This window comes from Adelges cooleyi, unplaced genomic scaffold, assembly GCF_023614345.1.
Source record: "Adelges cooleyi isolate 19-005CV unplaced genomic scaffold, UGA_ACOO_1.1 ACOO_flye_CR_arks_rails_tigmint_CR_PRNA_381, whole genome shotgun sequence".
Lineage (NCBI taxonomy): Eukaryota > Metazoa > Arthropoda > Insecta > Hemiptera > Adelgidae > Adelges > Adelges cooleyi.
The window spans coordinates 242,227-258,042 of NW_026096058.1; the positions used below are offsets into that span (position 1 = coordinate 242,227).

Genomic DNA, 15,816 nt, shown 5'->3' on the forward strand with positions numbered 1-15,816 from the left:
TCTATTATTTTCTCATCTTCCCGCTGCTATTAGGGAATATTGCTAGAAAGTTTATTAGTTTACGCGTTTAAGATTATCGGCTATAATTTTGAAGGAAATCTAAATTTTAAACTCTACAATTAGACGTCTCCGGTCTCACCTATTTGTTATAATGAGTTTTGCATAGAAAGTTCCTTGTCAAAAATTGAACTTTAAGTAAAAAATGTATCTACTATATTTAATTATTTTACACCAAAACATATTTAGGAACAAACGGGGCCAGCTTCTTATGCCATTTGGATTTTGCTATGCTGTAGTGCCCCAACTCCCGTTAGGATGAGGGTTCGCGGCCTCAAACCTGCAGAGAAAAAATAGCTAAAAAAAAATAAAGCTAATACTGCTCTGCAGGTGGTCACCGACCTAACGAGTCCGAACTCAGACTTCCAGCCCACAATATCGAAAAAAAAAGGTTAGGTACTTCAAAGAAATGATTTTACCTCTATTGTACCGATTACATGCTTACAATAGGTACTGAATAAAATACCTTTAGGTGGACTTTCAATAGTACAACTCAAATTCTTAGAGAAAAAACATTAAATGAATGATATAAATTTATATTACATATTGTGATGCCAAAATTATTGTTGTTCGTATGGGAGGTACCTACAATTGGCTTTGATATTGCACTAGATATTTCAATTGATTGAAAAAGTTTTCAAATACCATCTATTCTATCTAATATCTATATATATTATATATAATATATATATTTAACATAATTACCGTTCTTTTTCGTCCACATTAAAATATTATATAGGTGTTAAAACTACAGACAAAAAAAATATATAAAAATCATGGAGTAAAAAAATAATGAAAAATAAATCATGGAAGAAAAAACGTATATCATTCGTGAAGTTTTTTTTTTATAGGTGTACTTAATTGAAGTGAAATTTCTTTCAAGTATACAACCAAAGTGAACACAATATGATATTCGAACAAATTCGTCTTATTTAAATAAAATAATGGACGAAGCATTAACTTTAACATGAATTACCATTCGATGTGTTATCCCTTTGTTTTATTATGATAACCGCAGCCCCCATGTTATAATCGACGGTCTTATGATAACCAAATTACGAAAGAAGTCCCTTACATTTTGTGCATCACACTCTTACACGTAAGTACCTGGCACACTAGTGTTGCATATTATACTTTAAACATTATTGTAGAGAATTTAAGTACTGATTTTATCATAAAACCAGTTCACGTGAACCGCTTGTTAAATCAAATTTGTACGCCCTATTTTTCCTTATTAGTAATCCTACAGCTGTGTGTTTGTGAAAAAATGTATGTGCCACACATCAGCTGGTAACATCTGTCATCAACGATTCTTAATAATTTATTCTTAATTCCACTGTGATACTCGATGGTAATAACAAAACATTCTTCCAATCTCACTACTAACTATGAAAATTTATGATTTCAAATTTTTTTTTTTATTATTCTACTTTATTCATTTTTTTTTTACTCAGGTAATAGTGTGATGGCACAAGAAGTCCGTAATAATGACGGTATATATATGAAACAGGACATATCTAACGTTGCAACTCAAAATGTATGTTTCGTATGTGGGAATTCGGGTCATTCTGAACAGTATTGGTTAAGGATACGACCATCATCTACAGGACCTATAGATGGCACACCACACTTTCCATTCCTGGAAATGCATGAGCCGCCACAAGGTTATAAACTGTCATTTGATTCTAAGCAAGAAAACATGGTATGTATTGAACTGTTAAGTACGTTATTTAAAAAAAATTTTTTTTTTTTCAATAACGAAATTGGTTTTTATGATCATGGCCTAAATTTTAACTCTTTCTTAATTTTATATTTTTCTAGTTAACTGTGTTCTAATAGGTAATTCATATTTTAAAATTTTTATTGTTAAAAATCCAAGTTTTATTTCAAAATATTCACTTTTCGTTATATACATATGTGCTATCTTTATGTAAAATGACGTTGCAATTTTCACTTAACATAAGCACCTAATTTGCATTGTTTACCAATAAACTAAATGCATATTATGTAATACTTATTTAATTGTTATTTATTTTTAGGTGACAAGTTGTTACTTATGTTATTCACTTCTAATCGGTCAGTGGGATAGGTATGAACATGATAATGTACCAGCAAGACAACGAGTATATTGGCTGAAACGCTGTGATAATGGCCCATTTACTGGTGCTGACCTTTCAACTCAAGGAGAATATGCATGTCAACTATTGGGTCTTAGTGTAGATTTTACAAACAGGTTAATATTACAAATAGATCATACATAACTTAACACACTATTTTTTTAATTAAGTTCATGTATATTATGTAGTTTACGGTATACAGCATAGTATATCATAAATATAACTGTTTTAAACTTAATCAGAGTGTGGACTGCTTAATGCAGATTAATTTTAGATAAGATTTAACTAAGATATTAATAGTTATACTTAGTGAGATAGTTGTACTACTGGTGTTCCAGATAGTAGCAGTAGTAGATTTTATTGGGGGAAATTGTAAAAATGCATTAATTAAAATTTTTAAAGGACACTATATAATTTCTATTAAATTTTGGTTATTATTGGTATTTTAGTAAAATATATTTGTATTATCATGTTGGCGATTATTATTTAATCAAAAAATAAAAATAAATAATTTCTTCAAATATATTTTAAATAAAAATATAAACTGTTATAAGATCTCTTTTATTATAAATATATCACCCAATATGATTAATAATGTATCAATGACATAAGTATTAATGCGTGTTGTTTCTATATAGCCATAAGGATACAGTAATGTCATCTGCAATGTCACAAATAACTGGAGAAGATAGTAGAGGTACTAGATTTCAACCGACTTCTGCTTCAACTTTATCTGATCACATAACTCAACAAAACGGTTCAAATACAATCAATATGGGGGCACCTCATTCTAATCCAGGTATACATATTTATTTTTATTAATTGCTATATTATTACTTGTATTGAATAATATACACGGTTATAAGTAAACGCATAGATAGAAAAGTTGGAGATGGGTATACCTTACACCACTGCCTATGTTGTATTATTAATAGTATTATTTTGCTTGCTTGTAGGAAGTTACAGTAGCAGCAGTGGTACAGATATTTTGGATCTTTCGATGCCTGACAAAAACTCTTCAACTGAAGTGTGCTATGTTTGTGGTGAGGAATTTCGTCGAGGTTCCTTATCACACGTGTCAGCTAAACCACCTGTAGTCATCAATCAAACTGACCAACCATTTTTTCCTAGCCTTATGTTACATCCTAGACCTCCTCGTTCAAGACCAATGGATAGTACAGGTCGTGTACAGACATGTTCTGCTTGTCATGCTCACCTTTTAAAACAATGGCAGGTGAGAACATTTACAACTGGTTGTTTATTAGTTTGTAGTTACTTTAAATTAACTAGATTTGAATGTTTATTGAGTATCATTTTTATATAGTCAAAATATTACAGTACATTATATTATCAAATCAATAATTTACAATGTTTATCTCGGAGTCAACTACATATGTACTCAAGAAAATAAAATTGAATTTATTATTTATTCCCATTATTGTTTATAATAAACATTGTTCTACAATATAATTAGGTGACTGAATGCTTCTCATAAGTATTGAAAGTATTTTAAATTATGTAAAAATTACATGTTCATTAGAAACAATACAAATTCTTTTTTAATCGCAATAGTTATTATAGAGCATATTTTAATGTATTATATTATAGGTATACACATCAAAAGGTATTCCACACGGAGAAAGAAATTATATTCTGCGCAAAAGATTAATTCCTTCTATTGATACGTCTACATTTGTTTGCTTCACTTGTTCACTTGAATATCCTTCAGTATCGATGCGGTAATTATTGTTACACCATTTTTAAATACCTCTTTTAGTTATTTTCACGCTATTTTACAGAAGTTTATACTGTTACCCAAATAACAGTCGTGAGCCCTACTATCCATCATTAACAAAAATAAAAACTCCACCCGGAGCTCTTCCGATATCTCCTCAAGGCACTGTTCAAGTATGTATCAAGTACATATATCTAATATGTTTTGATAACAAATCAATATTTATTGCTTTATTCCTTATTTAGGTATGTGCTGTATGTTTTAAATCTGTTCCTCAAAAGCATCAAGTTACTATGTTGATGGATTTACCTGTTGTACCTTCTCCATCTCCATCACTTCAGTCAATTAAGTCACCTGATATTCGTTTTCGCCCATATGATATCACTAAACCAAACAAATCGCAAACATCTTCACCGTCTGTAATACATCAAAATAGTTTAAATGTTAGTTGTTCAAACCATTAATACAACACTGTGTATTAAGAATATATTATAAATAGTCAAATTTTTTTTCTCGTAGGCTGCTATTGATTTAACTGGCAATGGAGGAGGAAGTGACCATATTATGAGTGGTAATAATTTTCGGTGTTATGTTTGTTATGAAATGCTACCTCGTTCTCAACTTAAATGGTTGTGTACAAGTGCCGAAGGCATGAATTCACATGCCATGCATTTTCCGTGTCTTAAACAATTATCAAGGTATGCGTAAGATCACATAAGGGACTTTAAAATAAATTGTATACATTTTTGTAATTTATTATATAAAAAATTTTAATAATTTTAAGGTCGTCAGAAAACTATTGTGTTGAATCTCAAGGTAGAGTTTTATCCTGTAATAAGTGTGTTCAACAACTGACTACCCAATGGAATTCTATGGAAACCAACAGGGTCCCTTTAGAACATAGAAGGTACAAATTGTTTGACAATTTTTATTTCATTGGTCTAATATACCTTGAATTTTGTCTTCTAGGTATAACGTTCCTAGTTTGAATGTTAATGGTTATAACTCGCAGCAAACATCTAATCGAAATGATGTTTCATCTATTTATTGTTTCTTATGTGGCTATCATTCAGATTTAACATATGCCAGAGTTCTATATAGTCATCCACAAGTATTTTAAACCTTTTTTTAACACAATCAATTGTTATTGCATTAATGGTTTTTTTTTATAATTTTAGGGTAGAAATGCTCCTTATTTTCCTTATCTTTTAAAACATGAAACGACTGCAGGATCAGAACAGTTGCGTGAAGATGGGTCTGCACTAGTTTGTACATTTTGTTACCATGGTTATGTCGCCCAATGGCGAGATTTTGAAGCGGCAGCAACTCCCGTTCCTCAACCTCAACGACTGTACAATCATAAAGAATATGTTTGCTATGTTTGCACCCAACGAACAGGACGCCATAGTATTCGGTCTTTAGCGATAAATGTTAGTAAATATAATAAAACAAATATATGTAACTGTAAATAATTTGTTTAAACAATTTAATTCAAGGATTATCCTTTCTTACGTTACCACCGTCAATCTGATCAAGCGTTATTACTGGAAAATGGAGAGTTTGCTGTGGTCTGTGTGGAATGTTATGAAACCATTCATATACAAGCTCTTGAGTATGAACGTTTTGGTATGCCTTTAGATAAGCAAAGTCTTCAAAATTCTTATGCTAATAGCATCAGGCAAGACGATTATACTGATCAACCAATTCCACAAAATATGACAATTGATAAAATACAGGTATTTAATAATTTACTTAATTGAAACAAAAGATTCTAAATTATAAACATTGCCTGTCAGTTCTAATAATATAGATTAATTAATAAAAAATGAATTACATTTTTAGGGTAATCAAACAAATAAAATTACGCGGAAAAATATCAAGCAGACTCTGGATAATTCTAAGCGACCTATACAAAGCTCCAACAATTACAACTCCAAAGTAGATACAGGTTAGTACGAAATATTAAAACAGTTCATATTTTATGTGTATATATTTAGAAATATATAGAATATGTATTAGTATCAAAATGTATTTTCTAGGTTTAAACAAACTTCAATCTTCTAGTTCAATTTTGAAAAATCCATTAAATCCAAATTGTGTAGGTCAAGCTCTTCCACCATCATCTGGTGGTCGGTCATTTGCTGCTGCACTAAGAAATCTTGCAAAACAAGCAGGTCCATCTTCCATACAATCGAATGGTAAGATGTTTAAATATTAGGTTACCTACTCAAACATTTATTCTTTCATTTTCATTTTTTATGCTTTCACCATTCTCGTGTTTTATTTTTACTTACAAATTGTATTGTACAGATAAAGAAGGAACTGAAGTCCTGGAAAGACAGCAACAAGGATATTTAAAAAGTGGCAGAATTCCTCTATCTTATCCTAATAAGTCAACACCAAATGATGTAAGATAACAATTAGTTTGTATTCATGCTTATTTGTCTAATAAAAATAAAAATGATATTTACAATATCACATCACAACTGTAGTAGTATAGAATTCGGACTGAACTTAAAATCATTTTCAAATGTGTGGTTTCTATTGTATTTATATATTCAGTAGTGACAGGTCGCTCAATCATTAACTAGCATCAATATTTGATTAATATTTAATTCTTTGGTCCTACAAATGGTTTGAACATTTTTTATATTCAGTTCATTTCGAAATTAAACAACTATTATATTACTTAGATTATATTAAATGCCACTTCATTTTAAACATAATCATTTTACTAACAAATATTCATTAGGAATCAAAATCGGGTGCGGTAAATCTAGAATCTCGCAGTGGCTTCCAGCCTTATAAGCCGGATGAACAAAGATCGTTGATGTCTACAGCGGTTTCTGCCCCTTCTCATTTTATGGTTGACCCTGCTTCATATTCACCTTACCATCCAGCAAACCTCTATTCACCTCACCTTCAACACGCCTTTAGGTAAGATTGTTTTTACACATATTTACTTATATCAAAACTATTGAAGTTATTAGAATTTAATAACTTAAGCTGGAAGAAAAGTAGTGCTGTCTACACTTTGATCATGATTTGCAATGAACATTATTTTTGACTAAACTATATTTATTTGTTGCTATTTAGCTGTTAAAAGACTGTTATCAGTTGTGATTTATAGATTTTTGATTTTTAACTACATGAAATGTATTAACAAATAAACAATTTAATAAAATAGTCTTACAAATAAGATTGTTAATTTTGTATATATATTATTTAATTTTTATATTTCTAATAAAAGAGCATTATGAGGTACAAATTTTATTTGTAAGATACTCTTTTTTTAGCATTTAACATTTGAATTTTGAAATTTATACAAAGACATTCTTTTTTTAGAATTTCTAATTGATAAAAATCATCGTAGCTGTGGTTGTACGTATAGAAACTCGTTTTTATTTTATTTTTTATCGTTTTGAAATATTTACAAAGATAAATTTTAATTAATATTTTTCTATCGATATGAGGCATTGCGTGGCAAAGTCGACAATCTCCAGGCGCAGTTATTTTTGGTAAATTTAAAAAATCTGATTTTCTTCTGCACTCTCTTTGCCGCAATTACCTATATGTGATAAAAATCAGTGTCACCAGTCGATGCAGAGTGAAAAATATAATAAGAAAATGTTAAAACATTTGTTTCATAGAAAGTGGAGATTGCTGACTTTGCCTTGCAACGCCTCATATAAACGTACTCTAAATGTAAGCCGAAAAAGGGACCTCTTGTTGCTAATATAAAATTTTGAATTATTGATTATTCCAAATTTCAAACGTTTTGAGATTAAAATTATTCTTCTATCTTGGAAATTGGCCAAATTATATTTGTTTGAATTTATTTTCAGAGAAAAAACGCTTCAATTTTTGAAATGTTGCCAAGTTTTTATTTTACATACTTAAGGAATAAAACTTATTATTTTTTATTTTTTCTTAAATATGTTTTCAATCCTGATCGATGTTGTGTTTTAGCCTCGCCTGCAACTTGGATTATTGCAATAAGAGGTCTCTTTTCCCTTTCAGTCTCACAAATAATAATACCATTCGATAGATATTTCTATTTTTATAGTTTGGCTTTATTTTCAGTCATTGTGTTACACAAGTGTGAGTTGTAAATAATAATAAAATATGTCGTGTTTTTATAGAATTGAAGAACAAATATACCTCGAAAGATGTGGAGTCCCTATATTTTCACCTTCACCATATCACCATCAGAATAGTACACATTCACCAGCTCTTTATGGACTGAATCATTTACAATCGCCGTTAATGATGTCTCCTAGTATAGCAGACAGAATGAAAATGGAAGAGGATAGACAGCAAAAAGAAGAACGAGAGAGGGAAAAGAGAGAAAGAGGAAAGCACCAACGCATTAAAAACACACAGCCATCAACTGCTACAGATCTTTCAGGTGCATTCAAAATTCATTTAATATACTTTTACAATTATTGTAACATTTAACCCTTTGTTTCAGATAGGAAGGCGTCATTAAAACCCTCAACACCACAGACGACTAAAGCTCTATTTACATGTCCAATTGATAACACTTAATCATTTAATTTTATACATATACCTATATAAGTTACCAAATTTCAATACCTAACCACATAAGACCGTTCATTACTTCCGAAATATATACCAACTGTATATATTTGAATGTGTTTACAAAATCATGCCTGTTACTAGTACTCCGACCAATACTCTTCACACGTAATATATTTAGTTTTGTGCCATTCTTATTATTCAATATCAACCAATATCACATTCATTGGATACTTTATTTGAGTATAACAGTAAATAAGAAACAAAATTATGCTGTATATTAGTTTCAAAATATATCAGGGGTATTTAATTTTGGGTGAATATAGTCAGACAAAATAATAACTTAAGTATTCTATTAATACTTCTTTTGTTTTCATTTTTCTTTTTTTGAAAGTCTGTACTAAAGAAAATGCTAATAAATAGTATTGTCGTTTTATATTCTAATTGTTTACCTAATAAAAAATAGTAAAATTAACAATTTCAGATTTCCGATGGAAACGGGGGCTATTTAATTTTTAAACTGTACCAGCAAAATCTATGAGAAAATTAGGCAACCTAAACAATTTTATGTTTATTTACCAATATTAAATAGTTACAATCGTATGAAAATGATTTTAGTTTACAGAAAAAATAATTTTTCTTAGCAAAATATGACCTGTTCATTTCAATCAAATAATTTGTTGCTTAAAAACAAAAATTTTTGATTGTATTTATTTAAAACAGATGACCGATAAGTATAAATCTGACTCTATTTGTACACATTTTTTCTTTTATCTTAATCTATAACTCAGCCAAGTTAACTTTTGTTACACATTAAACTTACATTTAAGTTTTTTGGACCATATTGTAATATGAGGAGCAATTAGTTACAATATGTACTGGCTAACTAAAGTAATTATTATTTATAAACGTGAATTATAATAAGATGGCCTTTAAGTAAGATCTTCGATATTGTTTATGTGATATTTTAACTACAAATATTAAGTTGTTAGCTATTTAAACGTGTACGCTCTATGATAAAAGAGCTAACACTTAGATACCATCTAATATTACCTATCCCTATATTATACATTTTATGTATTATACTAAATTATAGACTAACAAATATTGGAAATGACCAATAATATCCTGTGATCACTGTAGTTTGGTTAACTAACGCTTTAGTTCCCTATACATATATGTTTCATGCCTTTTTATTTTAAAAACTACCATAATTAATGTTATATATATATGTGTATGTATATATATATAGTTCCTACCCTCACAACCAAATTTTAACTATATTTTAATATTAATCAATAGGTATACTTAAATCGACGTGTCCTCTTTCAGTATTATAATATGTATGTACATTTTTTTTTTTTTTTTTTTATTCATAACTTATTCATGAACAAATTTTTATTTTAAAATGATTTTGTTACCTTATGACTGAACGCGAAGGCACATTAATAAATATATTAATTATATATGATATCCGCACTCACTCCTACTAGAATATAATACTTTTATTAATTTTAGATATAAATAACTTAACGGTTTACATTGATTTTTTTTTCTTTATTATAACTTAAAAATATTTTGTACATAAATTATTGATTAAATAAATGAAATAATTTAATGTTTTTTTTTTTAAATATATTTGTTCTTTATTCCATTTTGGCTTTATCTTTGTGGAAATCAGTCGGAAGAAACAATAGACACCAAAACGACAGCCACACGGGTAACAATAATAGTACAGCGACCGAAAATGCCCAATTTCCATAAACCATATTGTCCACGGCTGAAAGTGCTATCCACTGTCCTGAAGCATCTATAGTTTTGTCAAAATATTCTGATATTGTGAACTCAGGATATGCATTGTATGTGAAATATGCAGTTGCCCAAAACAGAAGGCACATTGGATGGACCAGCACCCAGAAAAACTTCATCAACATTCTGTAAGTAAAAGGTAAATTTAAAAATTTTTAAAACTAAGTACCACGTTATGAAATAATTTTACCTGTTATTGCTCGACTTTGTGCAAACTGCGGGAATTATGTAAATCAAAGCTGTAATATATCCAAGTGAGAAGTTATGCATGGCAACACACAGAAGGCCAATGCCCAGTTCTAGAAGACATATCACGTGTAACAAAACCCAATGAGGCGTTTTTAAGGAACTTAACATTCTAAAAATAGAAAAAAAAGTTAGATTATCATTCATGTAAACACGTTATCACCAAATAATATTTTCTCTTACTTCTTCATTATAATCGGTAATAGTCCAACTGTTAGAACAGATACACAACCGTATCCAAATAACATAGCATGATGGGTTGATACTCCATTCCAAAAGTATGTAAAATACTTAGGTGCAAAATTTGGTAACAGAACTAACCCAAACACATGAGAGCCTAATATTATCACACTGACCACACCAATGTTCAAATTTTCATGAATCTAAAAGTTTTAAAAAAACACTCAATAGTTTTGAATATAGAATTAAAATAAAATATTATACTAACAAATACAGTATCGTCTTTAGATGAATCACTAGATTGTTGATTAGAAGAATGTTGAATCCATGTAGAAAAAGCCTTTAAAAATAATGCACCGACTAACAACACCAAACAAGGCATATATAACCCTATTTTTTTTCAAATAAAAAAAATATTAACAATTATAATATGTATGCAAAAAATTATCTTTATGCGTAATTAAATAGAAACTTCTTTGCCATCATAGATTAAATAATAAAACTAGAAAAAATTAATGGTTTTTACTTTTCATAATAATAATAATTTATTATCTATAAATTCTTATACAAAAATAATGTTTTGATTGTACTGAGTTTCTCTGACAACCATGCAAAACATGGCTAAAGAAGTTTCCCATATAATAAACTTACCAATTGAAACATATCTATCAGTAGAGGGCAATAAATAAAAAAAAAACGACTGATGAAAACGTTCAAGTAAATTATTTAAACTGCGAAACATCCCTTCAATAACTCTAAAAAGAAAAAAATTTAGTTTTTGTCACATAAAACATTCCAATTTCAATTATTTATATAATAATTTCAAACCTTCCAACTTGTAAAACACTAATATAATCACCACGGCCTTTTTTTTCATGACCTTCTAATGTAATAGCTTCGATGCCAAATCTAAAATATCAATACAAATATTTCACATTATAAATGAATCGTCTCAAACAAAAAGTGATAAAAGTTCACTTATGAGCATTTAAATTTTTTTTGTGGTCTCTAAGTTTGATTCATGAAATGACCTTATAATAGGATGTGTAAGGTCAAAAAGCGGGATCTGATTTTTGTATTTTATACAAAGAGAAGCCTAAGGTTCAAGTTTTTAATTCTTTCTCAAAATATGTCTCGATGAACTTCCTTGCACGAGACAATTCATACAAATTATAATAAATGGATATTTTAATACTCAATTATAGTAAACTGTAGAAATAAGACCGAATAAAGATTATTTTTCAAAAATATACTTATTTAAATAACTACAATATTTGATTTTGGTCTCATTTCTAAGTTATAAGAGCTGCGAAATAAATTTTTCAATTTAAAGTAATATTTTATTAGCGACGTGAAGAAGTCAAATAATTAAACTCAATAATTATATTTCTAGAAATAGATAACTATTGAATTGATTATATTAAGCAATAATCTTAAATTTGTATTGTCTTAACTCTTTATATTTTTTTATTGATCTATACCTGTGAAATAATCCATGATTACCATCAGGGACTCCAGTAGCTTGAGTCAATACCATTGAAATCATTGTACTTAAATTTGTTTTGTAGTTAGTAGCTTTAGCACGCCCAATAGCCTATAAAATAGCTTGTTTATGTTAAACGTATAACAATTTGATAATTAAATAATTTCATACTCCTCCATCTTTGTTATTGAATGTATGCCTGATCGATTCCTTGTTGCATAATCGATGAGCTAAATTTACCAAATCTAAATTGGGTAATTGTCCATTTAAACCAAATAGCTTAACGTCAACATGATCAATTTTTTCAGAATGTATTTCTAAATTAAGGGCAGCTTGTATTGCACCCGCACGACCATTAAGTTTTCCTGCGTCTAGTATACCTGTAAATTATTTATTTTATTTAAAAACGTGCGTTTGCGCCCAATTACAACAATTACACATAAAAAACTATTGAATTAAGAACAACTGTTAAACATTAACATAAATACTTAATTAACCAATGGAAAAATAAGGGACTAAACTTGCAAGAGACATACATTAGTGTGAGGACTTGTTTAAACCGTAGTTCATAGTCAATAATTGTATGGGATCATTCTAGCCGATCGAGAATCTATAAAAGATGAACTGGGAAAAACGGTCTAAAGAATCGTCTAAGAATCTAATGTCAGACAAAAACTTATGCAAATAATCAATGTACTTCTGACCAGCTTTATTGACAGTAGGTACTCGCTTTTTTGGCATTTTGCATATTCTCATAACAAAAATGATGTAATCTACGGGTACACAATTTGTAAGGACTCACACATACATAGAAAAGCAAAACGTGGGTACACACAGTATTTAGGGTACCACTACAACATTGTTTTTTGGCATTAGTTCCATAATTAAAACCATGAATATAGGGTCGTCCATAACAATGCTGTCCATATGGTTTCCCTATAATTCTGATACACCTATGGTATATACTATACTAGTAAAATTATTAAGTAACAAATGCATAATATAAATTCTACCTAATGAGCCACAACAGGTTCCGTGATATGCTTCTAACCATGCTTGCATGCCGAGTTGTTCATGTTCAGTGACCAAAAATATAATATCTTTAGCCCAATATTTTTGCTCTGAAAATATTAAAATATTAAATTTGTCAAGTACTAAAAATTGTTTTAATTTTAATAGTTGTACATAATTTCAATTAAGTAAGTTTCGAATTTATCCACGTTGGCATAAAACATATGACTTGGATATATCCAAAATTTACTCAATTGATAAATCAATCCACGAAAGTTTTAACGCATTCATGTACATAATTTATTTATTCTTCGAAGTTGTAGTTTTATTCTTTAAAACTTGTAAAATAAATTTAATAAATTTTGGTACTTTAAATGAACGTCAAATTTTTTTTTGTAACTTACGGCGAAAGAATTGTGCGATTTGAAACATAATTGCAAGCCCAGGTAGTGTACTAGGAAAGATGCTCATTGGTGCCCTGTATGGTACACTCAATACTATTGATTCTGTACTTGCGCTTCTCGGAGCTCTTAAAATACCATAAACATTGCGCCCACTGTATTTCTAAAAATACAACTATAAATCAATTAAATGATTCAGGTATATATACATTTGTATATTCCTCCTTATTTATCTCACAGTATATAGACAATATTTCACCTATCAACTTTGAAACCAAGATGAGTTGAAAACTATTTTGCTATTTAGCGCTTTTTTTGAAAAATAGTTTATTTCCAAATCTTACCTTGCTACACAATTTTTTGACTTCCAAATCTAAGAAATCACATAAATATCTAGACATCATAATCAATATGAATAACATGCTTTCAAAAACATGGTCCTATCTCCCTAAATAAGATTTAAACTTGCACTCTTTTTCAGCATAACAACTGTAGAAAACACTTATCGCATTTGCAACTACACAGAATAACATCCTAATACTGAATGAATTCTATGAAATTAACTGTTCATTTTAATACTTTGCCAAAATAATGTAAAATATTTGCAATCATCTTACTGTATTTTTCTTTAGTGGATAATTCAACGTATAATTATGTGAATACGTTTCTAAACGTAAATTTTTAAATTTTGAGATCAAATATGAATGTGGCGTTTCATTTTCCATATGGTAAGCTTCTGCTTTAAGTTCTCGATAATGGTTTTTAAAAGATGTTCCTGTGCTATCACTGAGTTGACCTTTTACCAATCCAGGAAGAAGAGCATTTTCGGAAAAGTAAGTTTCTAAAAATTAAATGAAATAATTGAAAAGTTCAACTTGTACAATTAAAATCAGTAAAAATAATTTGTCTACTTACGTGAGCTGAAGCTATTGTGTGCTAAAACACAAAATAATATTATAGAAGCAATATACATCACAACAGAAAATCGATAGTGATGTCGTACAAAAATGCTAGTTAGGGCTCCATGACCGACTGATGGATCTGTCAAAAGCCCCATTTTAATGATTGATACTCTCAGCAACTGTAAAATAAAAGAAATTGGTCAAAATGTTATCTAAACTTTACAACATTTTGTAGTGTATAATATTAAGAGAGCAATATTCTACAACACAAAACTGAAAAAGATTCCTTAATGTTAAGTTACTTATAATTACACATATTGTTTTAATAATAATAATATATTCATATTTACATAAACATTTACCTAATTCAGACCAAGTCAAATATAAAACATTAGTAAGTTCTTAAAATGTATTATTTTTGAATTACATAAGATATCCTAGTTCTAAGCTCAAAGTAAACGACAAGTAAACTTATTGTAAACATTACTTAAGAAGTTAACTAAACTAAATAATTTTAATTCAAATTTATAAAGTGCATCTTACCAAAATTGATTCCGATACATGATAGTTAACATTTGTAAAATGCCATTCAATAAATTTAAATTCTTTCAATCTGAATTCCAAACATTTTGTTTTGCAAGTTATTACGAACTCGGTGTCGCCGGTCTTTGATTGCCCGCAGATATATTATTATATATTATACCAAATAGGTACCATTGATTTGATTATAATTTATAAATACAATCTAACATATCTAAAATGTCTATGGTGTGGCCTATTGGCGGTTTGATAATAAACGAAGATTAAATACATGGGCACCAACAGCCATTTTACGTGACATAACACTTCTTGTCGATATTCCTCATCTTTTACCAAAGTCTTCAACCAAAACAACAAATTCACCACAAATAAAAAAATAATTAGACGCATGAAGACTAGAAGAAGGGGAGACGCCCAAACTCAAACAGCCGCCCATTAGATAAAAGCCAAAAGTCCCGAAGAGAGTTGCACGATTAAACGGCCACCAGGTGCCGTGGCGTGCGGGTCCGTAGCTGATACAATATATTATTATGCAGTATGAACGAGTTTACATATATTTAGTTTATTCATAATAATTTATTTACAAAGCTATTGTTTTTTTTTTCTTAAGTATTAAATATATTATTGCATATGCATAGTATTAATTTTGTCTTTACAGTTGATTGTTGATGTACAAATAACCACGTTTAACGTCAGATTTCAAGTTGTATATTTTCCGTGCATTCATCAATGGGTTATTTTTATTTACACGTTGATGAAATGTATTTTCCCTATTATTTGAATATCGTTTATCATC

The 15,816-nt window shown here is 29.1% G+C and overlaps 2 protein-coding genes across 4 annotated transcripts; one reads left to right on the forward strand and one right to left on the reverse strand.

Annotated features, from left to right (window-relative positions):
- Positions 1-902: 902 nt before the first annotated feature.
- LOC126841315 (uncharacterized) lies at positions 903-9,982 on the forward strand. 3 transcript variants are annotated; one of them, XM_050577711.1, is made up of 19 exons: positions 903-1,156; positions 1,512-1,759; positions 2,097-2,290; positions 2,813-2,973; positions 3,131-3,408; positions 3,783-3,913; positions 3,974-4,082; positions 4,155-4,352; positions 4,429-4,607; positions 4,694-4,816; positions 4,879-5,020; positions 5,088-5,339; positions 5,406-5,645; positions 5,752-5,857; positions 5,949-6,107; positions 6,220-6,317; positions 6,662-6,846; positions 8,052-8,317; positions 8,381-9,981. In XM_050577711.1, the coding sequence occupies exons 2-19, from the start codon at positions 1,523-1,525 to the stop codon at positions 8,455-8,457; spliced, it is 3,135 nt and encodes a 1,044-aa protein (XP_050433668.1). In that variant the 5' UTR covers positions 903-1,156; positions 1,512-1,522; the 3' UTR covers positions 8,458-9,981. The 3 variants fall into 3 exon arrangements, with proteins under 3 accessions (XP_050433668.1, XP_050433671.1, XP_050433669.1); XM_050577714.1 differs by having other exon boundaries at positions 904-1,156; positions 8,385-9,981; XM_050577712.1 differs by lacking the exon at positions 903-1,156 and adding an exon at positions 1,167-1,408 and having other exon boundaries at positions 8,381-9,982.
- A 5-nt stretch (positions 9,983-9,987) lies between these two features.
- On the reverse strand, positions 9,988-15,469 carry LOC126841316 (glycosylphosphatidylinositol anchor attachment 1 protein). Its single transcript, XM_050577715.1, has 13 exons — positions 15,024-15,469; positions 14,494-14,659; positions 14,196-14,419; positions 13,582-13,741; positions 13,180-13,287; positions 12,338-12,546; positions 12,165-12,277; positions 11,512-11,592; positions 11,335-11,438; positions 10,952-11,073; positions 10,687-10,886; positions 10,448-10,615; positions 9,988-10,383 (listed from the first exon to the last, which is right to left on the reverse strand). Exons 2-13 carry the CDS (start codon positions 14,633-14,635, stop codon positions 10,095-10,097), a joined length of 1,920 nt encoding a protein of 639 aa, XP_050433672.1. The 5' UTR covers positions 14,636-14,659; positions 15,024-15,469; the 3' UTR covers positions 9,988-10,094.
- Positions 15,470-15,816: the final 347 nt, after the last annotated feature.

Coding starts and splice junctions, on each gene's coding strand:
- LOC126841315 (XM_050577711.1), top strand. CDS start 1,523: ATGGCACAAGAAGTCCGTAATAATGACGGTATATATATGAAACAGGAC. Junction 2,291..2,812: donor AGTGTAGATTTTACAAACAG/GTTAATATTACA, acceptor GTTTCTATATAG/CCATAAGGATACAGTAATGT. Junction 8,318..8,380: donor AACTGCTACAGATCTTTCAG/GTGCATTCAAAA, acceptor CCTTTGTTTCAG/ATAGGAAGGCGTCATTAAAA.
- LOC126841316 (XM_050577715.1), bottom strand. CDS start 14,635: ATGGGGCTTTTGACAGATCCATCAGTCGGTCATGGAGCCCTAACTAGC. Junction 14,420..14,493: donor ACACAATAGCTTCAGCTCAC/GTAAGTAGACAA, acceptor TTTAATTTTTAG/AAACTTACTTTTCCGAAAAT. Junction 10,616..10,686: donor TTACCGATTATAATGAAGAA/GTAAGAGAAAAT, acceptor TTCTATTTTTAG/AATGTTAAGTTCCTTAAAAA.